The sequence below is a fragment of the Chanodichthys erythropterus genome, chromosome 11, assembly GCF_024489055.1.
Source record: "Chanodichthys erythropterus isolate Z2021 chromosome 11, ASM2448905v1, whole genome shotgun sequence".
NCBI classification, from domain to species: Eukaryota; Metazoa; Chordata; class Actinopteri; order Cypriniformes; family Xenocyprididae; genus Chanodichthys; species Chanodichthys erythropterus.
In genome coordinates, this window is record NC_090231.1 from 20041860 (window position 1) to 20069778 (window position 27919).

Sequence of the window (27919 nt, forward strand, 5' to 3'; positions counted from 1 at the left end):
TGAGGATGACGTCAGGAGACCTAGCGGTAAAGAAAACGCTCCGGGACTTGAGAAACAAACAGAAAGCAGAGTACCAATATGAAGACCCGGAGCCTTACTCGGTCCTGTATAATAGTATTTGTCAGCTCAGTCATTTGCAGCATTTGTACTGTGAATGGTGAGTAACATCTTATATTCTTAGTAGGCTACAATTGTAGTGCTTTTTATTTAATGCTCCTTTTCCAGTCGAACACATGTTAAATACATCAAGTGTCACTGCTTTACTGTAGATAAAAGAGTTTGAGCTTAAAATTAGTCATTTAAATAATTTTACCTAGGTTTACTTTTTTTTTTTTTTTTTTTTTGCAGTAGTTAGTGCATCTTTTAATCTGTTACATAGGCCTATATGTAATACAGCAAACAAAAGAATTACAGTACTTTAATAGTGAATGTTTCTTATTGTGGGAAGGAGTTTATCTGTGGTTGTTGAACATTTCACAGATTTGCCTTCAATCCATTTGAGACAATCTTGTATTTCTCTTGCTGGCCTTATAGGTAGGATAGAGTTTTGATCAAGTAACAAAAGCCATCACTTAACATTTAAATTAACATTTTGTTCAAATGCCGGTTGCATGATCTCTCTTTATTTATCTTATTCATTATATAATATTTATTCTATCCAAATTATTATATTTTCTTGTTAAATGAAATAAAGATGAATTTCATACAGAGTGGATAAGTGTTAACCACCCAGATGATACTGAGATGTCGGGGCCATTGTGGCAAAGAACAAATCCACTGCAGGGAGGTGGAAAGGGATTTGCACTCCACTGAATAATATGACTCACAACTACAAAATTCTGGAAAGTAAATCTGTGCAAAGTTGCTTAAGAGAAGTGCCTTTAATTTCTTGCTCAAGCCTATTCAAAGAAACCCGTCTTAACCTCTACATGTAATCTTAATGAGCTCAGAGGGCAAATCTCCCAGCTTCTCAGGAAGCATGTTGTGTAATGTTTTACACATCAACGTGTGCCTTAGAGCATTTCGTTGCGTTCTGGTCATGCCTCTTTTTTTTATCCTAACATGTTGTTCAGCCAGAATAAAGCACAATGAATGCTGAGGCTTCCTAAACAGAACATGAGCAGCATTTAATTGCTGTTTTGTTTCGTTATGATTGCTTCCGATATATTTTGTGCACTCATACGCACAGAGTTATCACAATTCAAGCTCTTTTTCATAAATTCACTTATATCATAGAATCTTTCCTATCCTTGAAAAGTATACATCAGCTTTCGAAAGTTCATTCAGCATACACATTGGCTATGCTGCTCACATCTCTTATCTTTTGTACTCTCCTGATCCTGTTCAGAAGCGTGAAAAGCGCTTCTTACTCCTTTGTATCTCTCGAAGCTTAATATGCAGGACCACTCCGTCCATTGCCAAATTATAAAATAAGAACTAATTCCAGTCTAATCTTTGTAATTCCATTCACTCCTGCTTATGTGTGTCTCTATAGGAGATTACTGCAAGGTGAACCTGTGTCACAACGGAGGGACATGTGTGACTGGCATTGGAGAAGATCCCTTCTTCTGCATCTGTGCTGAGGGATTTGCCGGAGATACTTGCAATGCCACAGAGAATGGTCCGAATTTGAAATGTTGTTTATCTGAGTTTTACTGGCTCAATCTTCATTTAAATTTCAGATTAGGTTTACGTGGGTCACCCTATTGCCTTCTTGCTTAGAGGTTGCTCTTTCATAGCTTAGGAGAAGGAACGTTTTCAGTTGTTTTTCAATTGGGTATCAGCTTTGTCTCAGAAACTGTAGATGTCATCAAATTTCAAATGGAATTTTGTGAATGTTTTCTAAATTGCACACTTTGTTATCTTAGCAAATCTGAACACAATTTGAAACATTGTTGAGATCTCTACTGAAACAAGGAGACACATCAGATTGCTCCTGTACTCAGATGGAAAATATGCGAGACATGGGCATAAGTCTTAATTTGCTCTTCTTAAAATCTCATTGCTGTCTAGGAGAAACAATTCAAAACATCACTTTTTCTTTTTCTATGTGTTTGTCCATATTGTGAGACCACCATCAGAACTTACTCCTATTTTCCTCCACAGGTCCTTGTAACCCAAACCCATGTAAAAACGATGGCATATGTGAGGTGATCGCTAACTCCAGAAGAGGAGACGTTTTTAATGAGTATGTGTGCAAATGCCAACCTGGGTTCGAAGGTGCACACTGCCACATCAGTAAGTTTTGTACCGCTTATTTCAGATTTACAACAAGCTTTGTCAGTATCTGTTGCACTAATTAAAAACTCTATGATGATCACTCCAGTGGGCTAAAGAAAGGGTTTAGAAGAATGTTTGTATAAAACTTTAAAAGGAAAAAACTTCAATTACTGAACAAAACAATTACTAAAACTATAAGATCACATGCATTGGGACTTATTCATACAATTTTCTGTGTAAATACATAATAATAGCGGTGTATTTAAAGGGACAACTTAAACACAAAATGATTGATGATTTGTTCTGTTCATGTCTTATGAGTAAGGCTGATTAAAACTCATTTGTGCTTAGTTATGCAATACATGGAGTCCCTGTGATGCATTTGGTGGTTCATTCGTGTTAAGACTTTTCTCCTACATTCCGAATATTCTTGTGGCTACAGAGAGAGTTCAGTTACTGCATGATGTATCATTTGTTTCACATTGTTTCATTGGTATAATGCTTATAAAGGTACTGTACATACAATGGCACTGATGTAAACACCAGACACACCCAGGATGTTGAGCAGTCAGTGGTGGTTAGGAAGAGATGTAACCATAGTGAGTTTTAAATAGGCTTTGTTAAAATGTTCCAGTCCAAACAAGTCCCTTTCCATGTATGGTGTTAACTCTTTGCTGCCTGGTGGACACATCTTTTAAAGCCATTTTAACCATTCAGATTATAATGATACATCCAAACCCCCATCACGTCATGTCAGAATTACCATAATTACAGGATTCTGACTTGTAAAAAGTGTTCACGTCTTTGCAGAATCATTATTGCAACTTGTACCACCTAACCACTGCAACATCAGGCAGAAACACTCAAAAATGGCAGTCTACAGAAGTAAGGTGTACTTAAGCAATTATTTCATATTTCTGTTTATAATTCTTACAATTGACTGTTTAAGCATCATCTGAAAATAAACAGAAAGCATGCAATACAGTTTTAAATAGCTAGCACAGTGTTAAATGAAATGTAAATAATGTCTCTCTAAAATTAAATGAAAATTGTCATCATTTACACACCCTCAAAATGTTCCAAACCTGTATGAGTTTTCTGTATGAGCACAAAATAAGATATTTTGAAGAATGCTGGTAACCAAAAAGTTGAAAGTAGCCACTGACTTGCAAATAAGGCATTTACATAATGACTGTTATTTGTTACTGTAGTTCAACTTTCCCCTTTATATCACATTTTGATTTTAATGAAAGTAGGGATTTACCAGATGCTTCTAAACTCCTCCACTACAAAATTGCAGTGGACATCACATATTTTACTCGTAGCCTGGGTGGAGTTAGCCAACAGCTAACTATAAGACGAAACGATCTAATATGCAAGCCTCAAAACCAACGCCATGGCAGAGCCAGCAAAGAAACCAAAGAGAGTTTTGTTGGAGGTAATACAAGCTGAAAGAGGCAAAGGGTTTCCAAACGCGGTTTCTGCATTCGCTGGTTCCGTCAGCTTAGTCAACAAATTCACGTGTATTGCGCATCCCACGGGGAAGCTTATACAGCGACAGTATTTACGACAATGGTGACAGACAATTGTGCTTATCAACCACATGGGGTAACCGTGAGTAAATGTTCCATGGTGTTGCTTTAATATAAGAAATTCCAAAAAAAAAAAAAAAAAAAAAAAATGCATGCATCAAAGGGTTAAAATGCATGAAAAGTTAAAAATGTCGTAGACTTAGACTAGCATTATCACTGAACGGCCTTCAAATGCAGCCAGGAATATTCACCATAGGGGCAGCTTCAGTGCAATTAGACAAGCCTTAATCAAGCCAAAGAGGTTTTATACTTAAGAAGAACAGTGCAGTCCAGCTTTTGGGCATTAGGGAGGCTCTAAAATATTTCCATCTAATGTACTGGCCAAATTTAATCAGACAACTAATTCTTATAAATCTCATTTGTTCATTTATTTGTTTATTTGAACTATTTGGTATAATGTTAAGTTGCTTTTTGTCATGAATTAAATCTCTTTTAGTTCTGTTCAGAATAGATTATGTTCCAATAGTCTGTGAGTTTGGTCATTGCTCACAACAAATAAGCTGTAATTGAGTCTTTAAGACCTCTTCTTCAGCAGTTCTGTTTGCTTATGTGAATGCATGTGTATGTGCTTGTGTGCCGTATGTTTGTCCAGGCTTTGATCAGAGTGTTTTTTTTTTTTTGTGTGTGTGTGTTGTTCAATCCTCTTAACAGTTTAGGAACAAAACAGCTTCTGTTGTTGGGATGAAAATATGGTGTTTGCTTTTCCAATTATAGCCGTTCTGTGTCATTTTCTGAAACAAAAAGTATTTCTGCTAGAATGATTTGGATGTTAGTTTTGTAATACTTTCTTTTCCAATAAGACCAGAAGTGGTAAACAACAGCGCACTAAATATAACACAACTGTTCAAAAGTTTAGGGTGGGTAAGATTTTATATATATACGCATACATACATATAAAACTGCAGTAAAAACTGTAATATTGTTATGATTACAATTTAAAATAACTTTTCTATTTTAATATATTTTTGAATATAGTTTATTCCTGTGATGGCAAAGCTGAATTTTCAGCATCATTACTCCAGTCTTCAGTGTCACATGATACTTCAGAAATTATTCTAATATGCTGATTTGCTGCTCAAGAAACATTAATTATTATCAGTATTGAAAACAGTTTTGCTTCTTAATATTTTGTGGGAAATGTTATACATATTTTACCATGATACATTATAAATGTCTTTACTGTCACTTTTGATCAATTTAATTCATACTTGCTGAAAAAAAGTATTAATTTCTTTAAAAAGTATCACTGACCCTAAACTTTTAAACAGTAATGTACACAGCAAAAAAAAAATCTATGCATCTCACATTGTATACCATTTTTCTAAGAGAAGTTTGCCCCTTAGTGGAGATTTATGATAACTGCAATAAGCCAGTTTATGAGAATAGACAAGGTCTGTGTCCTAAATCTCTTAAGAAGGCATTATTTGGAATAAGTAATTACTTCACAACCGCTAAAAAAAGTAATGTAATACCTAATAATGTGTACCTAGCAGACATAACACCCAAATAATGATCCACATAATGATAGAACAGGGAGTCAGACGCTCAATGTAAATATCTTTTGACATATCTCTTCATTTTTTTGCAATTTGGCAGATGTTGTGAACTTAAAGCAGGAATCTGCTATGGCTACAGACTCTCTGACATCTTCAATTAGACATCTCTCATGAGACAGTTATACCAAAAAAAAAAAAAAAAAAAAGTTGTGTCTTTGAAGTTACAGCATGTCTTCAGGCAACATTCATTGCGTCTATCAGTCCAATTCAGCATCTTACACAGTGTTTACTTTCAGCAGTTGTGCTGTATCTGCAGTCTGCAGCAGTTTACTGGAAATGCAGACTGGACTTGGACCATTCGATCTTATGCTCCACACAGAACTCTCTGTCCCCTTAGAGTATAATTCAAGATCCTGCAGCCACCTGCGTGAGTGCACAGGCTGAGCTTTGTGCCACTATACTCCCCAGTCACCGCACTAATAATTATATATCCATAACTTCAGCTGCAGTTACGTGACAGCTCCCTTCCTCTGCAGAGAAGCATCCAATCACAGCATGTCCAGCTTACTGTAGAAGTTGGACACGTCACATTGACATTGCTGTATTATTCACAGATGTGAATGACTGTGCAAACCAGCCTTGTAAGAATGGAGGCCTGTGTCGTGATCTGGATGCAGACTACACCTGCCAGTGCCCTTCTCCATATGTTGGAAAGCAATGCCTTCTACGTGAGTTTTTATATGATCCTTATATGTTTTCCTGGTGTTTAACCTCTTAATTCTCAGTACAATAATATACATTTTAAGGTAGCAATAAGCTGTGCAACACCGTTACTCACACCATCTTTAATGGTGCAGGCTGTACATCTTTATTGGGGATGGAGGAAGGAGAAATCGTGGAGTCCCAGATCTCGGCTTCCTCTGTACACTCTGGCATTCTAGGACTGCAGCACTGGGGACCGGAGCTCGCGCGACTCAACAATCGGGGCATTGTCAACGCCTGGAGCTCTGCACCCCAAGACAAGAACCCCTGGATTGAGGTTTGCCAATCAGCCCATTGATTGATTGATTTTTATTTAATTTTTATATATATTTTTTGCCTCTTGATTAACAACAAAAAATTTTTTTTATGAAAGTTGAAACATTGTTTATTTAAGTTATAGAATTGGCTCAAAAATTTTAATAAAAAATTTACTTATAATCTTACTCATGATATTACGGAAGAGGATTAGGGCCAAGCAATAATAAAAAAATAAAAGCATCTCTAGATTAAAGGTGCCCTAGAACTTTTAAAAAAAAGATGTAATATAAGTCTAAGGTGTCCCCTGAATGTGTCTGTGAAGTTTCAGCTCAAAATACCCCATAGATTTTTTTTTAATTAATTTTTTTAACTGCCTATTTTGGGGCATCATTATAAATGAGCCGATTCAGGGCTACTGGCCCTTTAATTCTCGTGCTCCACACCCACGGAGCTCACGCTTGCCTTGAACAGTGCATAAACAAAGTTTACACAGCTAATATAACCCTCAAATGGATCTTTACAAAGTGTTCGTCATGCACGCGGCATGCATGCGTCGGATTATGTGAGTATTGTATACTGTTATATTGTTTACACTGATTCTGAATGAATTTGAGGCTGTGCTCCGTGGTTAAAGCTAACATTACACACTGTTGGAGAGATTTATAAAGAATGAAGTTGTGTTTATGAATTATACTGACTGCAAGTGTTTAAAAATGAAAATAGCGACGGCTCTCTTGTCTCCGTGTATACAGTAAGAAACTATGGTAACTTTAACCACATTTAACAGTACATTAGCAACATGCTAACGAAACATTTAGAAAGACAATTTACAAATATTACTAAAAATATCATGATATCATGGATCATGTCAGTTATTATTGCTCCATCTGCCATTTTTCGCTGTTGTCCTTGCTTGCTTACCTAGTCTGTTGATTCACTTGTGCAGATCCAGACATTAAGACTCACTGTATGTCATTTCCATGTACTGAACTCTTGTTATTTGACTATGCCAATATAAATAAAATTTTTCATTCGAAGGCACCTTTAAAGTTGCTAAATTTCGAGAAAAACTTGTTAAATTTCGAGAAAAAGGTCTAAATAAAATGTAACGAATTTGTTCTCGTAATCTAACGTCTTTTTTCTCGTAATTTAATGAGTTTATTCTCAACATTTTATCTCGACTTTTTTCATAAAATTTAACGAGTTTTTCTCGAAATTTAACAACTTTAATCTCGAGATGGTTTTATTTTTTTATTATTGCTTGGCCCTAATCCTCTTCCGTATGATATTAATTAAGTATAATAGGGAAAAAATCTATATTCACTAAATTCATATCCATTCAAGTGCCTTGAAACACATTCCTTATAACATTAAAAAAAAAATGTTGCGTGGAAGTGTTTTTAAATTTTTTTTTTTATATATATATATATATATGCATCATTTGCTTGCAAAGTAAATAAATGTGTTTTTAAGACCTGTTCACACCAAAAATGATAACTATATAGACAATAACTATAATGATAACTATTTTTTTACCATCCACAGCTACTCCAATGGACAATAATGTTCTGTTTATTATAAGCGTGTGCTGCAGTTTTGTTCAAGCTCTTTAACTTCGATCAGCTGGAAAAATCCTTCTAAAATTGCTACCTCAGGGCTTTTACTGAGCCAAATATTCATCATGCAATATAGGAACAAGATGGGATTAAAGTGATTCAGTTTGTTTTTGTGTATACATGATGTATAATCCACTTCTTGATTTTCTCATTTTAGATTGACATGCAGAAGAAGATGCGCCTCACTGGAATCATCACCCAAGGAGCCAGCCGCATGGGAACAGCTGAGTTTGTCAAGGCTTTCAAGGTGGCATCCAGCTTTGATAGTAAAACATACACAGTGTACAGAGCGGATGGTCAGAGAAAAGACAAAGTAAGAAATGCAAATGTTATCAATACAACACAAGCTTTCCTTATGTGCTTAAAGCTATTCATCCCTCTGACTCTTTTTTTTTTTTTTTTTTTTTTTTTTTTAGGTGTTCGTAGGAAATACAGATAATGATGGAACAAAGACAAACATGTTTGACCCACCCATTGTGGCCCAGTATATTCGCATCATTCCTGTGGTGTGCCGTAAAGCTTGTACTCTCCGAATGGAACTTGTGGGCTGTGAGCTAAATGGTAAATTCAGTTGGATTGACTTTGAATCACTATTTTTATATGAATCACTTTTTTTTCATATTTACTAATTATTAGCATTTAGCACTCTCATTTTCCCTAACATGACAGTGCAGTCCAGCACAATCGGTTGCACTGATCCGCTGGGCATGAAGTCCCGTCTCATCTCTGACACGCAGCTTACAGCATCTAGTACTTTCCGTACATGGGGTATAGATGCCTTTACCTGGTACCCCCACTACGCTCGTCTGGACAAGCAAGGCAAGACTAACGCTTGGGCGGCAGCGAACAACAGTCGCTCAGAGTGGCTCCAGGTGAGACTGTGCAATGACGTGTCTAGTTTTTACAAACGTGTTTTGATTTTCTACCTGCTGTTGTTTCTCTTCTCATCAAAAAGTAGTGGAGTGAGGGATTTATATCTTGAAATCATAATTGCTGTAAAAATATACAACAGTAACTCTCTAAATTAGTAACTAACACTATTCAGTTATTTTTTTTATTTAACATCAATTATTCTGCAGGTAACTGGACCGTAGTCTGACGTTTGTCTCTTATGTTTAATGTGTTTTTTTTTTTGTTTGTTTGTTTGTTTGTTTTTTCCCTCATGTCACAGCTGGATTTGGAGAACCCTAAAAGAATCACAGGCATCATCACTCAGGGAGCAAAAGATTTTGGAGTTGTGCAGTTTGTTTCAGCATTTAAGCTGGCTTACAGTGATGATGGACAAACATGGAGCATTGTGAAGGATCAAATAAGGAGAACAGACAAGGTTACAGTGATGACCATATTTTAAATATACACTACTGTTAAACCATTATATTGTTTTTATCTTCTTTTTTTAAAGAAAAGAATATGTTTAAACAGTAAAGGCACATTAAATTGATCAAAAGTGACAATAAAGACATTTATGTTACAAAGATTTCGATTTCTAACTAATACTGTTCTTTTGAACTTTCTATTCATCAGAGAATCCTGGAAAATAATTAAAAAAAAAAAAAAAAAAAGAGTAAAAAAATATTAAGCATCACCGCTGTTTTCAACATTGATGATAATAATAAATCAGCATATTAGCATGATTTCTGGAGGATCATGTGACACTGAAGACTGGAGTAATGATGCTGAAAATTCAGCTTTGCCAACACTGGAAAAACAAATGACACTTAAAAACATAGAATTAGATTTAAAAAAAAAAAAATAATAATAATTGTAATAATATTTCACAATATTCATATTTTTACTATATTTTTGTTCAATTAAATTAAATCATTATTGTAGGGTGTGGTATCACATGCTGCTACTCAGACTTTTTTGTTTATTGGGCACAGTGAATATTATGGTTACACTCTCTATAAACTCCCATCTTTCCATGTTGGGATATGGATACTCAGAGAAAATTAAATAATTTTCAACCTAATAACTCAGCTTTAGTTATTTTTCATTCATCACATCTTATTTTAACAGAATTCTAAAACTGAACAAAAGCCTCAAAGCATGTAAGTCTTACATTTAGTTGTTCATTTCATTTGACTAATATGTTTTTTCCCTTACAGATTTTCCAAGGCAACAGTGACAACAACACATACAAAAAGAATTTGTTTGAGCCTCCGTTCTTTGCCCGATTTGTGCGGTTTCTTCCCTGGGAGTGGCACGAGCGGATAACTGTACGCATGGAGCTGCTGGGCTGTGATGTTTAGTGAATGTGCTGAAGGCTGAAGTCTGTCAGCTTGTTGTAGGTGATGATTTGTTTCAATATACATTAGCTTCAGTTGTTCCTCTGTATTTTATTGAATTGATGTCATTATTTTGATGTACTTTTTAAGGGCTCAGTTGATCTAATTTTCAACACCTTTTGGCACAGTGACAATTTTATGAAACCACCTTTAAGTTTAAGTTAACCACCAAGTAAGTTTCAGAGAATATTGCAAAATTTGAAAAACATAAACCTGAAAGAAAAACAGACACTAATTGTAATGCTTTATTAAAATGGTTAGCCTCACAACCAATGACCATTCTTCAAAATGTATGTCCTAATTTACAATGAAATATACAAACTCATAAATATCTTTTACAGTTACTCCTCATCTTTGGCCACCAAGGTGAGAAAATCTCTCCATGAAGCAACCTACCTGCTTCAACATGTCTTAAATATTACAGCTCACTAGTGCTGATGTCCAGTAGTTGCCATTACTCTGCCTTCTAACACATAGAGGAAAAAGGTCAACTTGTAATTCTGTGTCTTTTTGCTGTAAGCACACAAAAACTGTCTTGAACTAATCTTGACTGACTGGAGTACATTTATATACAGTTTGAGTCTGTTAGAAACAGTGCTGTAAATTAGAAATGAATTGAAAACACTCCAGGGAAATTTCTTTGTTGAAATTTCATGTTAAGAGTGGCAAAGCTGCTCAAATCAATTAAATTGTTTGCACTGCAGTTGCTCTACACTTTATACATTTTATAACTCGATTTTATTTGAGTCAATGTAAACAACCAAATTGTAATAGAATTGTACAATTGTGCATATATTGAGTATCTTTTGTAAAACATGTTGTCTTTAACAATATTAATAAATATGTTAAATATTTGTGCTTCTTGCTTGTGGCTCAAAATTGAAGAAGAGATTCAACATGTGCTTTTTCAGAAATAAATATGTGTGTGAGACTAGGTGATCAGTCTTTTAATCTCGTAAAAAACCTGAAATAATTTTAGATCTGTAGCTTTGGATTCCCTTCTCTAAGTCAAAAGAATAGGCTGTATTGCTACATTATTGGCTAAGGTTTATCACAAAGGAAAGTGAGATCTATGACTTTTCTATACCTGGGACCAGTTGTATAAACATAGCCAGTATGTTAAGAGTGTTTTAAGAACTAATCTGAACAACTTTGTTACAAGTCTTACTTTTTGTATTCAAATTATGCAACTGACCACTAGAATAACAAAGCAATAATACTGATCTTTTGAAATTTTTATTAAATACAACTTCTTTTATTTATTGATTAATATCATGTCCCTGTGCTAGTAATGGCAATAATCTTTTTTTTTTTTTTTAATAGTTAAAATTTTAAACAATATTACAACAGTAGATATTTCATAAAACAGTAATATTATCATCAATAGAGTAGAAATACATAGTTTTTAGTATATTATAGATATTGGTTGATGCACATGAAATAAATAATTTGTAAATATATAGTGTAGTGCTGTTTTGGAAATTTTATTTTCTGGCATATTCTGCAGGCAACAAAAATACCAGAGTAGATGTCATACATTAAATCAACCAGAAGATGGCAGTAGGCATTTCGCGTCAGACTCTCCAACAAGGCCCACTAGGCGACATAGGAGAAACGGGTCCGAAGTGGCTATGAAGGGTCTATTCAGTCACAGGGGAGTTCATTTCTTCCACTCCACCCAATTAAGCAAACATTATCATCGGTTTTACATTTACAGAATGGGTTGGGTGAGGCAGAAACCGTTTTCTTTCCATTACCTGTACATTGTGAATAACCTCTCTGAGTACTCTTTTCCCTGTGTGACAGACTACTGGCCAACACACAAATCAGTCCTGTATAAAAACATGATGTATGGAATGTTTTAATGGAAAGACGTTGCATTTGCTGTAATACAGTTATTCAAACATAAAGTTGAAGACATTCCTGGAAAATTTTAAAAGCTCTTACTAGAAGACAACAGATTATCACAATGACAGTATAGTTTTCCCAAATGCTTTTACTCATCCATCTCAATGAAAGAAATTATGGGTCTTCGATGCCATAGAGTATTGTTCTGCTTGTAATTAATGAGAGAGAGAGAGAGAGAGAGAGAGAGAGAGAGAGAGAGAGAGAGAGAGAGAGAGAGAGAGAGAAAACAGCTTTTCAAGAAATGTTTGTGCATCTTCTGCAGTTCATGCTGCATTCGTCATTTCAGCTGTATCAGATAAAAAGCTACACTGTATAAAAGAGCCTTTGGGATGAAAGAGGCACAGCCTCTTGTACTAAGTAAGCAGTCTCATCACTAAAACAGGCAAAATGTAAAATATTCACAAGGCATTTGTCATTAATAGTTCTATCTGACCTATTATTAGAAAATAAAAGCTGTTAGCTGATCCAGGATCATTCTTGTCCCCATGTAGTACTATGCCCTGCACAGTCTTGGGCGACAGATAACATCTAACAATCAAGTACATTTTCATGGTTGGGTTTACATTCGTAATCTGACTGGATTTGACCACCTCTGTCTGACGTATTTATGGCTTTTGTGTGGAAAAAGATGGACACAACCAGTCAAAATGGATGTTATTGTGTGAGAAATTGAATCTCATTTCACATTATATTATATGTCCAACTCAGACATAACAAATTAATGACATCCTTGTGCAAGTTTTTTTTTTTCTTATCTGTCTGGTTAGGTATTAGAAATAAATAAGATTTTTTGTAAACGTCTTTTATGGCTATAAACTTTTCTACTCTCCATAAAGATGAAAATAATACTTCACATTTCATCACTTCATTTACATTGTGAATGTCCCTAAAATTCGGCTTACTAGCAGATAAAGACAAAAATGGTTTTGGTCCTTCATAGATGAAGAACTGGGCACATCCAGCTTTTCGCTCAGTGCCTTTTAGCATAAAACACCAGCTGGTCCAAAAGGAAAATCTTCTGCTAATATTTACAGCCATCTTTAAGAATGCTGCTGGTATTTGTTGGTCTCTGATCTTTTGATGCAGGGGTGAGACGGATCGCTGCATCATGGCTGACCGCCATTAACTGACATCTGATGTACAGGGGGCAGCAATATACAAGATGGGCACTTATCTTTGAAAATAACACTTTTTAATCAGGAATGTATGCTTCTTAATTCAGTGTCTTGGAAAATAAATATAAAACTTGTACTGTTTTAAAAACCAAACTCTAACTTTTCAAGTCTCCTTAGAGATGTTTCTACAATGTTTTTGTACTAGATTTATGAACAGATGATTCCTCTTGCAGTCCGGATTTGACCTCTATAAATGCAAAACAAAATAAATATTTCATTATCTTTTACATAACATTGTATAGAAAAATATGATTTACACTAAGGTTCAAATGTTTGAGGTTAGTATGTTTTTGTTTTAATGAGTAAGGATCAAAAGAAGCGGTAAAGACATTTGCATTATACAAGGAGTTTATTTCACATGAGTTATTTTAAATTGTAATAATATTTCACAATATTACTGTATTTTGATCAAATAAATGCAGCTTTGGTGAGCATAAGAGACTTCTTTCAAAAACATTTTTAAAAAATTAGCTGACCCCAAACTTTTGAACTGTAGTGGAAATATAAAAAATCAAAATATGATTTAAGTTTTTTAACATATTTGAACAAAAACTGGTTTTCAATTGTTTTTGGTAATACTTGAATAGCTTACTTGATATGCATTGCACTTGTGGCTTCTCCCACTGTCCATCTGCCATGCAGCGAATCACAGGTAGGTGGCGCTGTGTGAAGTTTTCACTGCACTGGTATCTGATGATAGAATTCACCTGATAACGATCTTTCTTGTTTCCAAACATCCTTGCATTCTCCACTTTAGGAGGGTGTTCACAAGTCACTGGAAGAGAGGAAGTCCAATCCAAACATCACATCATGCTTTTTCACAAAGATGACATTTGTTTGTGTTTGGCGGTGTGCATACCTGGACCTGTTTTGCATGTGAAAGGCAGGTGATAGTTGCAGGGCACGTCATTCCATTGGCCATTTTCATGCCAGATCATTACAACACAGTCTTCACCAGAGTTGAAATAATTGTCAGGCTGGTTAGGCCTCCAGTTCTCATATTGCTAAGCAGAGAAAGAGAAAAATCAAGCACTATATCTCAATCAAATAGCTCTACACTCTTTAAAATAAAGGTTCTTTATTGGCATCTATTGTTCTTTATATTTGATAGTGTATTATTAGAAATATAACTTCTCAGCAAGATTTAGCCTTACAAGGGGGTTCCCATCTGACCAACGGAAGTCATTTTCCACTGTTTTATCGTTCAGTCCAATCCACTGATAGTCTTGTGCGTATGCTGTTGCAAGAAGAGTGTGATTACTTGTAATCAGAGAAACAACACACACTTAGAAGAATAAACACACATACAGAGACGCACAAATGGCACTCACAATTGATGAAGGCTTGCTCCTCTGGAGTGATAATGCTCACCAGGTGAGCGTTTAATTCTCGACAGCGTTGCTCAGCATCCAACCAGGTTTCTCTCTCCAAGAAATGCAAGTAACAGTTGCCCTGAAACTTGCTCCAGCCCTCCTCACAGCTGTGCACATCTGAAGCAACATCACATGGTAAATTTACCAACGTTTCACCAGATATCCTCTTAGACCACTATCGCAAAATTGATAGTCACTGACACAGGATAAAAGGGATAGTTCATCCCAAAAATGAAAATTCTGTCATCATTTACTCACCCTCATGTCGTTCCAAACCTGTATGATTTTCAGTCATAATCGAAACACAAATTAAGGTGTTTTTAATGAAACCTGATAGATTTCTGTCCCTCCGTTGAAAGTCCATTCCACCAAAACTTTGCTTAGCTTCAAAAAGTTCATCGTAAAAAAGAAACCGTAAAAGTTATCCATAAAAATCAAGTGGTTTAATCTAAGTCTTCTAAAGAGAAACAATCTCTTCATATGATGAACAGAATTGATTTATGCTTTTTTCCACATATAAATATTGACCAGTATATATACATAGAGCATATCAAATATGGTAAACAGAAGTTTAATCATACTTGTGTGACATGTGAGAACAAACCTCACTGATTCTCATGCTTCTTGAAGCGTCAAAGTTGGAAAATGGAATTGGCTTTTAATAGAGGGACAGAAATCTCTCAGGTTCCATTAAAATATCTTCATTTGTGTTTAGAAAATGACCAAAAGTATGGAAGCCCGTTTCCGCCACAAAAAAAAAAAAAAAAGATTAATTGCGACTTTTTATCTCAGAATTCTGACTTTTTAACTCGTGTTTATATCTCACAATTGCGTGAAAAAAAGTCAGAATTCTGAGATATAAAGTCGCAATTGCGAGTTATAAAGTCAGAATTCTGAGGTATAAAGTTGCAATTACGAGTTATAAAGTCAAAATTCTGAGATATAAACTCACAATTGCATGAAAAAAGTCAGAATTCTGAGATATAAACTCACAATTGCGTGAAAAAAGTCAGAATGCTGAGATATAAAGTCGCAATTGCGAGTTATAAAGTCAGAATTCTGAGATATAAACTCACAATTGCGTGAAAAAAAGTCAGAATTCTGAGATATAAACTCACAATTGCGTGAAAAAAGTCAGAATGCTGAGATATAAAGTCGTAATTGCATGAAAAAAAGTCAGAATTCTGAGATATAAAGTCGCAATTGCGTGAAAAAAGTAAGAATTCTGAGATATAAAGTCGCAATTGCGAGTTATAAAGTCAGAATTCTGAGGTATAAAGTCGCAATTGCGTGAAAAAAAGTCAAAATTCTGAGGTTTAAAGTCGCAATTGCGAGTTATAAAGTCAAAATTCTGAGGTATAAAGTCGCAATTGCGAGTTATAAAGTCAGAATTCTGAGGTATAAAGTGGCAATTACGAGTTATAAAGTCAAAATTCTGAGATATAAACTCACAATTGCGTGAAAAAAGTCAGAATGCTGAGATATAAACTCACAATTGCGTGAAAAAAAGTCAGAATTCTGACATATAAAGTCGCAATTGCGTGATATAAAGTCAGAATTTTAAGATATAAAGTTGCAATTGCGAATTATAAAGTCAGAATTCTGAGATATAAACTCACAATTGCGTGAAAAAAGTCAGAATTCTGAGATATAAAGTCGCAATTGCACTCTGTTTTTTTTAGTGGCGGAAACGGGCTTCCATACAAAAGTCTTATGGGCTTGGGTAAAGGTGAGTAAATAATAACAGAATTTTCATCTTTGGGTAGACTATCCCTTTAATACTTACTGTACATGCAAATAAGAAGCAAATGACAGATGCATGATGGAATGTGCTGAGAGATTCGGATGAAGTCACTTTATCTTTCAGAGTTTAAAACCAGTGTTTTAAGCAAGCGACAAATGCCTTTTACGTGGCATAATATCAGCTTATCAGATAAAGTGATTTTTCCACAATCAAAAGTATTCCAGTAGACTGACGATCAAATTCCAAATGAAGCCAAGAGAAACATCCGGCAGAAATTAGATATTTCTGGTCTCTGCTTAGATGGAAAATATGAACTGGACACTTTTTGTCTACCTCAGTTCAGAGAGTCTGCCCCTTCTTGTCTGAGTTACTAAAGGGTTGCAGTTGTAGTTTCTTGCTATATTTTTACAGTACCTGCAAATCCATCATTTCATCCTGTATGACGCTGAGGTTTAACCAAAAAACTGCAACAGGTTTCCATAAATGGACTATGAAAACTTTCACAAAAAACAAATACGTCCTGTGCTTCTGTGGGACGCCCATTGCACCATAGCGACATCTAGAGTTGTGTGTCACCTTTAAGGTTGTTTTTGAAAGACCGTTAGTAGAATTAGCTGAAGCAGCCTCATACCAATCTCACAGTGGTCTCCTTCGTAGCTGGGCAGACATAAGCATTTGAAAGTGTCCTCTACCTCCACACAGGTGGCTCCATTGGCACAAGGGTTTGAATGGCAAACATCAACCTCTGCAAATAAAGGTTTAGCGATTAAAGCTGACTACTATGAAGATGCCCTGAGGTAGGCCAAGCTTAGCAGAGAGCATCTTTGAATCAGAACTCATAGAGCTGCTTCTATACCGTAAGCCAATCTCCTGAATAATTATACCATCAATATTTTGATAAGCTGAGAAGACTGAAGGAGAGATCAGAGTCAGTTGTGGTTACTGTAAGAGCGCTGACCTGGGATGAGTTTTTATGCCTCTCATGAGGAGCAGATCAGCACTCTTACAGTCTCAGAAACAGAAGCAGAATTTTAGAGTTCAGATTCATGTGAAGATGGACGAGAAGTATGAGCATGTACCAGGTGTTAGCAGGCGTGCTGATTAAACCAGACTGCAGCAAAGGCACAGCTGAACAAAAACAACACAGGTGAACAGTCACTGAAAAAAACATCTGGACACAAGTGCTGGGTAAACTGAAAATTACTTAACCACACACACATGCCACATAACCTGTAAAATGGACTGTGAGGACACGAATCAGGCATGAGCAAACTGTTATTTGCAAATTAAATGCAAACAGTGAGACACTAGGAGACAATCATTTGATTCATTTGAACACATAGATCAGCCTGAAATAAGAAACAACATCTGTTAAAGGCAAACAGGCTGGTCATAATAAAAATGTTTATCAAAATGTCATATATTTGTGTGACTTTACAAGAGCATATGATATAACTGATTCAGTTCAGTCTGACTCACCATACTGGCACTCTTCCCCATGTAGTCCAGGTGGGCAGTGACAGAGACCCACACCATCCTTCACTGAACACACCCCGGCTCCACAAGGGTTCGGATCACATGGGTTAAGAAAGGCTATTATGTTTTTTGAGAAAGAAACAGAGCAAGATATGAAACCATGATGGCAAAGATCAGTTTTTGTCTCCAAAGATTAGAAGAAATAGATTTCTATGTTAGGATGCACCAATAAGCTGATCATCATTTTCATGCAATGGACAATAATCAGCTGATTGTAGCGTATTATCAAAAAAGAAAGAATGTAGGGAAGGGACTTGGTTCTATTCATCAGTTCTTTATTGGATTTTGAGAGTGTGTTGCACTAAAAAATGAATGCAAGCTTGGAGTCAGTTAAGGTAGGGTGGGGTTTAAGTGGACTGAATGATTGGAGAAGTCCTGCATATGTCATTTTCACCAGTTGTTATGATATTTTGATTAAAAAATACAAAGAAAAATTAAGATGAAAATGAAACATACATGGATCAATAATTCTCAAAAACATGCATTTAAAAAATTTTCATTTAATGCTGAATTTAAATGACAGCAAAGCAAAATTAAGTATCCAATACTGGCCAATATAATACATTAAAAAATATACTGGCCAGTAACGGATATGCTACTGATATATATCATGCATCTCTGTTCTGTATTTTGCATAGTTTATGCAAAAGGAATCTCACCATTCACAACAGGTCCTTCGGTGACAGAAGGACTCTGTAAAGAGGCAGGCTCTGTGGTTGAAGACAAAGCTGCAGAAGTAACAGCCTCAAATTGACTGATGTTTCCCTCTGGTTCTGAAGCCACTCGAGGTCCTGCAGCATCACTGTACTGGCCTGATGGCCCTTGAGCAGATAGTACAGCTGAGGGAGCATCACTGGAGTTCACTGTTGGTGTGTCAGTGACTGGGATCCATTCATGTTCCTGTCCACTAGCATAGCCACTTTGGTCATCTCCACTACCTGAGGACAGCCTGATGTTGCCACTATACTCCACCTCTCCCCTTTCTAGCTTCATTACTTGGAAAGGCTTGTTTGGTATTTTCATTATGCCATTATTGGTGAAGAAGGTGATATCACCGCTAGCTGATTCCCCTGATCTTTCTCCTGATTCAATGGCATAGCCTCCAGATGTAAATCCACTTCCCTCACCAGACCCAAATAACAAAATCCCAGAAGCTTCTTGTGCAGGAGATTGTTCTGTGAGATCAGTGAAGCCAGACTCCAAAAATGTCACACCAGAAAACGCTAAACCACTCCCAGAGCCGCTGTGGACCCCTCTAACTCCAGAGATATCACCACTCATCCCAGAGATATCACCATTCATCCCAGAGATATCACCGCTCATTCCAGACCCTGAGATGTGTCCTGATCCGCTGAAATCCACATGGCTTCCAACCAACTCATGTCCTAAATGTGGAGCAGTGGACACCTTCACCCACTGGTTATCCACCATGATGATGCCACTGCCTTCGATTAATGAAATCCCACTGGATCCACCAGGGGGAAAAATTCCTGACGGAAAACCACTGAATACTGAGGACTCCTCACTGGAACCTGATCCTGAGGAGATGCCAGAAAGTTCTCCACTCTCGTCGCTCTGTCCTGAGCTGCTGGAAAAGTCTGAGGTAGATCCACTTTCTTCAGAGCTATACCCTGACCCACTGCCTGATCCCGATCCAGAGGTGTCCACACCAAAGAGGTCCAAGCTCTGGCTGATGGGGAAGGTGAGGCTCTCGGTGCCTCCCTTCCCAGCCTCCTCGGGTCTCCCTGAAGCTGATCCAACTCCTGATAAGACTGTGTAACTTTCTGAAAAGATTACTAGGTTATCTAAGCCACTGCCAGATCCTGAAGAGTCTCCAGACCCGCTTGGCAGAACCCCGCTCCCACTGGCTCCAGAAGAGTCTCCACTTGACACAAATGACCCACTTGGCTGATCCCCGCTCCCACTGCCCAACAGATCATCAGTGCTACTTGCCCCAGAAGACTCTCCAATGCAACCAAATGATCCACTCTGCTGATCCCCACTCCCACAGCTCAACATACTGTCAGTGGCACTGGCCCCAGAAGAGTCTCCACTCGAAACAAATGACCCACTTGGCTGGAAACCGCTCCCACTACTCAACATATCGTCAGCGCCACTGGTCCCTGAGGAGTCTCCACTTGAAACAGATGACCCACTTGGCTGATCCCCGCTCCCACTACTCAGATCGTCGGTGCTGCTGGCCCCAGATTCACCAGATCCAGAGGGTTCCACAGGGATGGAAGTAGTGACAGGGATACTTTCTGAGGAAACAGAGACACACACAGAATCTAAGGTACTGCATCCCAAACAAAATGAACACTTCTGATGCATATGTTGCCTGTTTTTTGTTCTATTTATTCAAATATACAACTGTTTGCTTGCCAAGATTCTTCAAAATATCACCTTCTCTTTCTCACAGAATAAAGTCAGGTTTGAATACAGGTTTGGAATGACATGAAGGTAAGTAAACATAAGTTGCTAACTTTTTTGTGGTGAATCCCTTAAAATAGACATCTTCAATCAAGTTTTTAAAAAACAATTAAGAAAACATGCAGAAAAAAATATAAAACAGGAAATGAGAAGACCAATGTAGACGCTCATTAATTATGTGTAAAGGTCAATAAGTCATCACTCATTTTTATTTCACTTTTTATGAGAAGGCAAGGTTGTAACATGTCACACAGTGTGATCCCCAAAAACTTAATAATATACTATGATATACATTATATTAAATATAAAATTATATTTAAACATTCTTTTTATTAATTATACATTTTATGTATGATTCAGGCATATTTCTTTTTCTTATTTGTCTTTGACTTATATATGTATCCTAAGATACATTACCAGGTCTGTGGTGAGCAGGAAAGGATGTCATGCTCACTATCTTTTCCTCATTCACACTCTTATCTGGTTCGCTTTCATTCAGAGATAGAGCCAGATCCACTATATATAAAAAATGACAAATATGTAATTAATCATTTTGTATAAATAATCAACAGACTTAATAGTTTACATTTCAACAGTTACACTTTATAGCCTGTATTTGACTGTAGATGTTACCCTTGACGCAATATGCATCGTATTTGGAGTGCAGGTCAGGACAGCCCGTCTGGTTGGGAAACATGTAAACTGTGTGAACTCCAGCCATCCCTCCACCACACTGCTGCCGGGGGTTATTGATGGAGTAACGTACGCTGCGGTCAAGAAGCCAGCCAGGACGGCACTTATCAAAGCCCAGCTTCCAAGCAGCATACAGGTCTCCTGTGGAGGCCAGGGAGGCATTCTGGTCCTGGCAGTAAGCCACTGCCTCATCGTAAGTGAATCCCTCGAATGAACTTGCATGGAAAACTTCCCCTGAAACGTGAACATTTACTGAAAACTCAAGCTACACTGAGTGATTTTCTATCCCATGAGAGAATCCCTTTAACAATGAAATGTTTAGGGGGAAAAATACTATTTTTTTCACTGTTTTTTACTTATATACCCACTCCTTGTTCACATAGCAGTTTTTATATATTTATGTAAAGTCTCTTACCCCTTGGTTTATCCATATAGCAATACACATCATAGCGTTCATCAGCAGGACGCAGTCCATAAGACCTCACACCAGGTACATGCTCCAAATTGCCAGAGCATTTGTCACGTGGAGACACAATGGGATACCTGCATATAATAGCCATTTACATACATTTGTAAATATGCAGTATATTCCTGTTGTATAACAATTGTGGGTATCCGCAGGTCGGAATAATGGTCGTGCCGAAAGGTCTTTACAATTGGTCGTGTAAGTTGCCTTTTAGGGTGTGGGGTAGAGTTAGGGGTTTAGTTTCTGTTGTAGCATTATTGTGTGCCTTTCGGCATGCTCCATTACTCCCCATTACTCTGACCTGCAGCTATCCCTGTCTCTGGTATAAGACAGATCATTCCACTAGAAGCATTTGTCATCTGCCCTGACACAAATATTTTGCATATTTATATTTTGAAGATTATACATAATAAATATATAAATGTAAACAGAAATATACATATACAAACAATTTATTGACCAGTCATACCTGACAGTCTGATCTAAGAGCCAACCAGCATCACATTGATGGTAACCAGCCTCATAGGCTGCCTGCAGCTGCTGGGAGCTGGCAATGACTGCACCGATGCTCTTACATGCAAGCTGAGCCTCCACAAAGTCAAAGGCATAACGACTGGAGCTTGCACGGTAATGGAAGACCACTCCTGTGCAAAGAATTAGCAACAATAGGTGTCAATGGATTTATCTAACTCATTGTGGTATTATTTCAGTAACAGTAAGGTGTTACTCTAGCTTAATATACTAATGTGCATTTTAATTCAGGAGTTCACTATGGATGGTGTATAAAGAAATCCTGTATTGGTTTTTAGTACAATATTGTGAGAGATTCACTAGCCCCAGTGCAATTGGTCCAAAGGATCAAAATATACTTTTTCTGATATTCTGTATTGATTCAGGTGGACCGACGCTCAGCACCACATAAGGAAGAAAAAGGAGGAGTAGAAACCTGCTCATAAACTTCACTAGTCCTTGTGCATGCCATTGTCATGATAAATTTACTTTATGCAAAAACTATAATGGGTACTGAATGAGATACATAAGGTGTGATTAATATTGACCAGAATTTATGGTCTTTTCGCAGTATTTAATGCATGTATCAAAGAGAATGTATAATCCTTAAAGGGATAGTTCACCCATTGACTTCCAACTATGGAAGTTAATGGCTACTGTCAACTGTTTGATTACCAACATTCTTTAAAATATCTTCTTTTGTGTTCAACAGAAGAAAGAAACTCTGGAATTCAGGTTTGGAACAACATGAGGATGAGTAAATGATCATATTTTGGTGAACTGTCCTATTATCACATTACTCTTTACTGTATATTTCAATATTGACACATACCTGTGGCAGACATTATAGCTTCGCTTCCATTCAGATGGGATAAATCAGAGCCGAGATCAGTCCTGTCAGTGACCCCTTCCACATTGTCCGTAACTAACTCAACAGAGCTGGGAGGTGGTGAAAGGGGCAGCTGGGAAATATTTAGTGCAGTATAGGGAAACTCAACACTGGTGGTTACTGAGGGCTTATATGTTACAACTTCTCCCTGTAGTTCACTTTTTGCGGAGGTGGGCTTTAAAAAGACCTGGGGGCTTTCTGTGATTGTGTCAACCCACAGGACACCACTGCCGGCCTCTGTGGTCGTCTCGATTTCAAATGGAAATAAGCCTGAACCCTCCTCACCCATTTCTAAATAAAAGAATAAACAATACACACTTGTCAGTTCCTACTCAATTAACTTCAACAGCTACTCATATATTATTGTAGATTATTGGATCAAACAATTACAAATATATGTGTATGTGTACAGACATTCATAAATGATAAAATAGTTTTTTTGTACCAGAGTAGCAAAAAGCATCATAGCGGGATTCCGGGAGAGGGTAGCCGGTCTGATTGGGAAACAGATAGACGGTACGCACTCCCAATAGGCCACCCCCACACTGCGGTCGGGCGATGTTGATGGGGTAGCGGACGCTCCGGTCTGCCAACCAGCCTGCATTGCAAACATCCATACCACCTTTCCACGCCAGATACAGCTGTCCTGTGGTGGCCAAGTTGGCACCCAGCTTTGCACACTCAGCTTCTGCCTCCTCAAAAGTGAATTTGTTAGGCGAAGTAGTGTGGAACACTTTTCCTGTAAGACGAAACGGAAAGCTTTTTAGCAAAGTTTTTCAAGCAGGTCGGTTAGTTTTCTGCCATCACAAACACGTACCTGTCATTTTCTCAGCAAAGCAGTACACATCATACGTCTCATTCACATCTCTCACTCCATATGTCCTCACTCCTGGAAATTGGTACTTGTCTCCATAGCAAGCCTCACGAGGATCATGAATAGGGTACCTTTATTCCAAAAGAAATTGCATTATTTCCGTCACATTTTCAAACAAACTAAATATACATTGTAAGAAATGTTTATAATTTTGACATAAAAAACTGTAAAAAATGCAAACATTTTATAGTAAAAAGCAGATTTCAGTTGTTCAAGTATATTGATATATTAACATTATATAATTTAATGAAATATGCAGTTATAAGTTGGAAAATATGCATGCTCCAATATGCCATCCTGTAATACCTGAAACATTATATTTAAACGTTGAATTTCCAGACACCACAACTGCCTTTTTTACTGTAAATTTGCCAGGATATGTTAACTGACCTGACGGTCTGATCTGCAAGCCAGCCAGCATCGCACTGATGGAATCCCTCATCATAAGCTGCTTGGAGTTGCTCCGGAGTGGCAATCACTGCACTGTTTTGAATACAGGCTGCCTTGGCCTTCTCGAAAGTAAGGGTGTATCGCGTGGTGATTGCACGATAGTGGAAAACAATACCTAAGAAACAGAAGTACATCCATTTCACATTTCTGACAGAAAAAGCACACACATCCAGTCATAATACAATACAAACAAAAGCAGTACCTTGAACTTGGACGTCCACAGTATCATGATTATCCTCTATCCCATGCATGACCTCACAGCGATACACTCCTGAGTCATTGGAATGGAGCTCAGTGATCTTAATGGATGCGTCTGTGGGTGTCATTGGGTATCCCAGCATGGTGACTCTATCCAGATAATTTCTGTCAATGTTTACTAACCCTTCAGATGCCACTAAAATGTTTGTAGTCTTTTCTTTGGTGACCAGACTCCATTTGATCCGGTGAGACAAAGGAGCAATGGTGGGGGCACCAGGGTCATTGACTGTATTGTCCAGGAAGTAACAGGGAAGAACTAATGTGTCACCCATCAGAGGCCGGAGGGGAACCTCATTGGGTATGCTGACTCTCAGTGGGATTTCAGGCTCTGTGATGACATATGAGGGTATGGAAAATACAAGGATATGGATCAAAACACTGTGACATAGCAAAAAGACAGCTGAATGAATAGTGAACAGTTTTATTATGCAATTTGCACAATGAATACGCACCATTGTAAATGTAATCGAAAGACCCTGTGGCTGAGAAGACCCAGAAACACATGCTCAGCAAAAGCAAGGACAGCATCGTTTACCTACAGGTTTAAGAGAACAGGTTTAAGTTATCACCATCATGTTTGCACATACTGAGCAACAACTAATGCATTTTCAGTTTTTAATATACATGAGAAGACAACTTGGTCACACTTTATATTAGGTGTCTTTAACTACTATGTACTTACATAAAAAAAAACATGTTAGGTACAATGTACTTATTGTGTTTATGTTGAAATGCAAAACACTTTTGCTGCTATTACACCATCGGGTAAGGTTATAGGGACTGGTTTGGTGGTATGGTTAAGTTTAATTGTGGGTAAAGGAAGTCGTAAGGGAAGGGTCAACAGTGTAATTATATCATATTATGTAATTACAGAAATTACAGCTGTAAATACAGGCAGAATTTAAAACAAATATATATAAGTAGAATGCAAAAACAATTATGTACACAATAAGCGCATTGAACCAAATAATTCATTTAAATGTTAGCGCATAGTATTTAAAGTGGGACCAACAACTTCTATATTGTGCCCCGCTAAGGTTTATTCTGACAGCATATACTGTATAAAATAAACGCAATGTGGATTTCCATGTTCATAACAAAGGTTTGGTAAAATAAGAGGTTTTTGAGAGAGAGAAAAACCAACATGTAATTTTCAGTTCCCAAAATTACCACAGGAACAGTACAGTTCTCATGCCAGTATAAGCTGGTCATCTCTGTACCAGGCAGTTTGGGAATTAACTTGCCGTTAATTACTGAATGTCTACCATGCATGGATAGACAACAGATTACTGTTCATCTAGTTCAAAAAGTTTCATGGGAAAATGCAATAGCTTAAAAGGTTTGCCTCTCTTGACAAACATACTACATTTATAAATCATCGCCAGTTTTGGCCTGCTTTTAGGAATGATGCTATTTATTTGACTTGCTGCAGAGCATCCAACAGCACTTCCTATACATAGACTTATCTACACATACTGCAAAAGCTGAGAGACACTTATTCATATCTAGAGCTTTTTATATACTATTCCATATCAAGTTTGTCCTCACCCTCCTCTCGTCCAAATCTAATCTTATAAAGCAAACAACATAAAAATATCTGAGAAAGTGTGCATACACGCATAAACTCTGTGACCTTTACACAAGCCATTTTTAATGTATGAGGTCCCTCAAATTACAAGTGAAAATGATGTTGAAGCTAATTTAGAAATATTATGTCATTTTATATAAAGCACAGAAAAAACAAATAAGCTATTTGGAAAATGTGTGCAGTGTTTTTGTTAAAGTGCTCTGGACTGTGTTTGGAGAATGCGCAAAGGAAAAAGAATGATAAGATTAAATCAGTTGCCAAAGTTGGTTTCATGGGAAACAGGCTTAATGGCTTATGTGTTGGTCTTAGTTTTTCCTTTTAAGTCCATAAAGTGATGTGTTTCTCCTAGTTTAAGCTTAATTGGACATCATTCAAGATTTAGAAAGCTGTGGAAAGATAAAGAATTGATGAAAATTATAATCACTGCTCAAAGGTGAAACATTACAAGTTGTATGTGTTCTTGTCAAGCACAGCAGACGGCATGTGAGATAGAGATTAAAAACAACTATTCCTAAAATTAGTATACTGTAAGTAACCTTACAAAGATACAAGTGTCAGTTAAATGACTTAATGCTGCAGCAGTTAATCTCTGTGTGATCCTCTCAGACAGACCATGAAATGTGCTACAGTGAATTAAGAGTTATTCTTGGACAACATGTGGCACCATGTGAATAAAAAATTGGTTGACAACAAAACTGTAGGGTCTTGCAATCACCAAATCCTACATAGTAACTGTAGTTTGGAAAGCAAATTAAATAAAGATAAACCTACTTGAAAAAAATAGCACATTTTGATGCATTTCAGTCATGAAAATCTATTTTACCATTTAATAGCCAGCAATATTATACCTTACAGGAGTAGGGAGAGTCAATGAAAATGAAAGACAGCATCTTTCAGCCCACATGTTGTGACAGTAAGTAGGAAAATAGTCAGTTGCTGTGGTCTAATCTATCTGCAATGTCAACTTTAAAGTATCAATGCAGACAAAAGAAAAAGGTTTAAGTGGATATCCCTGTATAGGCACAAGAAGTATTGACTAGCTATTTGATGTAGACCTGAACTGTCTACAAACATATGAGAGCTATATGAGCTTTCTGGAGTGTCTATACCAAGGCAGAGCTCGCTGAAGGTCAGGAAGGTTGCATTTGAGAACACCAGCATCATAACAACACATTTAAATATACATCATGTTTCTCTGAAATAATAACTTATATGGAAAAGCAACTAAATTAACTTTTTAAATCAACTCCAATTTAAGCAAAGTATCAGAAAAGTCCTGTTACAAAACCACTTTCAGTCATAATTCTAAAAACACAATGGTCAATATTTTTTCATAGTTATTATGATTACATCATGCAGCAGCCATAATATCTCCACACTAATTGATCAAATCTGATTAACTTTACTGTGAAAGACATTTAAATATTTAATTCCAAATCATGTGTGAAAGAATGAGTGATGGCTGACAACTTTCAGCTTGAATTTTGTAATCTCACATTACCTGAATCATTAAATCTACCCTGGACTTTTGGATACAATAGCTACACATAATCAAGCCAGTGATGACAGTGCTCACCTGTACAGCCAGAGCAACCATAACATAAAGCCAAACTATACATCACCTGTATAATGCAGTGTCCTTCTGAAACGATTATAGTCCTTGATTGCAGATGAGTTTCAGGTCTCTGATGGCACGCGAGTCACTCAGTTCAAACCCGTAATAAAAGTGTCGCGTGTGCTGTAAAGTTCAGAGGCGCTTCTGGCAGAGGAATGAGAAGCAGAAAGAAACTCTT

At 36.9% G+C, this 27919-nt stretch overlaps 2 protein-coding genes across 4 annotated transcripts; one reads left to right on the forward strand and one right to left on the reverse strand.

The window, feature by feature from the left end:
* Positions 1–44: 44 nt before the first annotated feature.
* Positions 45–10984, forward strand: mfge8a (milk fat globule EGF and factor V/VIII domain containing a). 3 transcript variants are annotated; one of them, XM_067402015.1, is made up of 11 exons: positions 45–157; positions 1496–1621; positions 2107–2238; positions 5923–6036; positions 6166–6347; positions 8102–8257; positions 8361–8505; positions 8614–8816; positions 9116–9271; positions 10053–10235; positions 10574–10984. In XM_067402015.1, the coding sequence occupies exons 1-10, from the start codon at positions 79–81 to the stop codon at positions 10194–10196; spliced, it is 1437 nt and encodes a 478-aa protein (XP_067258116.1). In that variant the 5' UTR covers positions 45–78; the 3' UTR covers positions 10197–10235; positions 10574–10984. The 3 variants fall into 3 exon arrangements, with proteins under 3 accessions (XP_067258116.1, XP_067258117.1, XP_067258118.1); XM_067402016.1 differs by having other exon boundaries at positions 10053–10231; XM_067402017.1 differs by lacking the exon at positions 1496–1621 and having other exon boundaries at positions 63–157.
* A 2443-nt stretch (positions 10985–13427) lies between these two features.
* On the reverse strand, positions 13428–27882 carry acana (aggrecan a). The gene is made up of 19 exons (XM_067400563.1): positions 27749–27882; positions 24991–25073; positions 24483–24866; positions 24221–24395; positions 23774–23901; positions 23402–23695; positions 22900–23247; positions 22027–22201; positions 21507–21634; positions 21032–21325; positions 20816–20914; positions 18628–20229; positions 17912–18025; positions 17064–17177; positions 14647–14805; positions 14470–14552; positions 14175–14319; positions 13908–14090; positions 13428–13502 (listed from the first exon to the last, which is right to left on the reverse strand). The coding sequence occupies exons 2-19, from the start codon at positions 25064–25066 to the stop codon at positions 13441–13443; spliced, it is 4563 nt and encodes a 1520-aa protein (XP_067256664.1). The 5' UTR covers positions 25067–25073; positions 27749–27882; the 3' UTR covers positions 13428–13440.
* Positions 27883–27919: the final 37 nt, after the last annotated feature.

Excerpts from the sequence above, each read along its gene's own strand:
- acana (XM_067400563.1), bottom strand. The coding sequence starts at position 25,066 with ATGCTGTCCTTGCTTTTGCTGAGCATGTGTTTCTGGGTCTTCTCAGCC. Across the intron at positions 18,026-18,627 it reads CGAAGGACCTGTTGTGAATG|CCTTTCTTAACCCATGTGAT; the intron begins GTGAGATTCCTT and ends AAAACATAATAG. Across the intron at positions 13,503-13,907 it reads ACAAGTGCAATGCATATCAA|AGGTCAAATCCGGACTGCAA; the intron begins GTAAGCTATTCA and ends TTGCATTTATAG.
- mfge8a (XM_067402015.1), top strand. The coding sequence starts at position 79 with ATGAAGACCCGGAGCCTTACTCGGTCCTGTATAATAGTATTTGTCAGC. Across the intron at positions 158-1,495 it reads CAGCATTTGTACTGTGAATG|GAGATTACTGCAAGGTGAAC; the intron begins GTGAGTAACATC and ends GTGTCTCTATAG. Across the intron at positions 9,272-10,052 it reads AAATAAGGAGAACAGACAAG|ATTTTCCAAGGCAACAGTGA; the intron begins GTTACAGTGATG and ends TTTCCCTTACAG.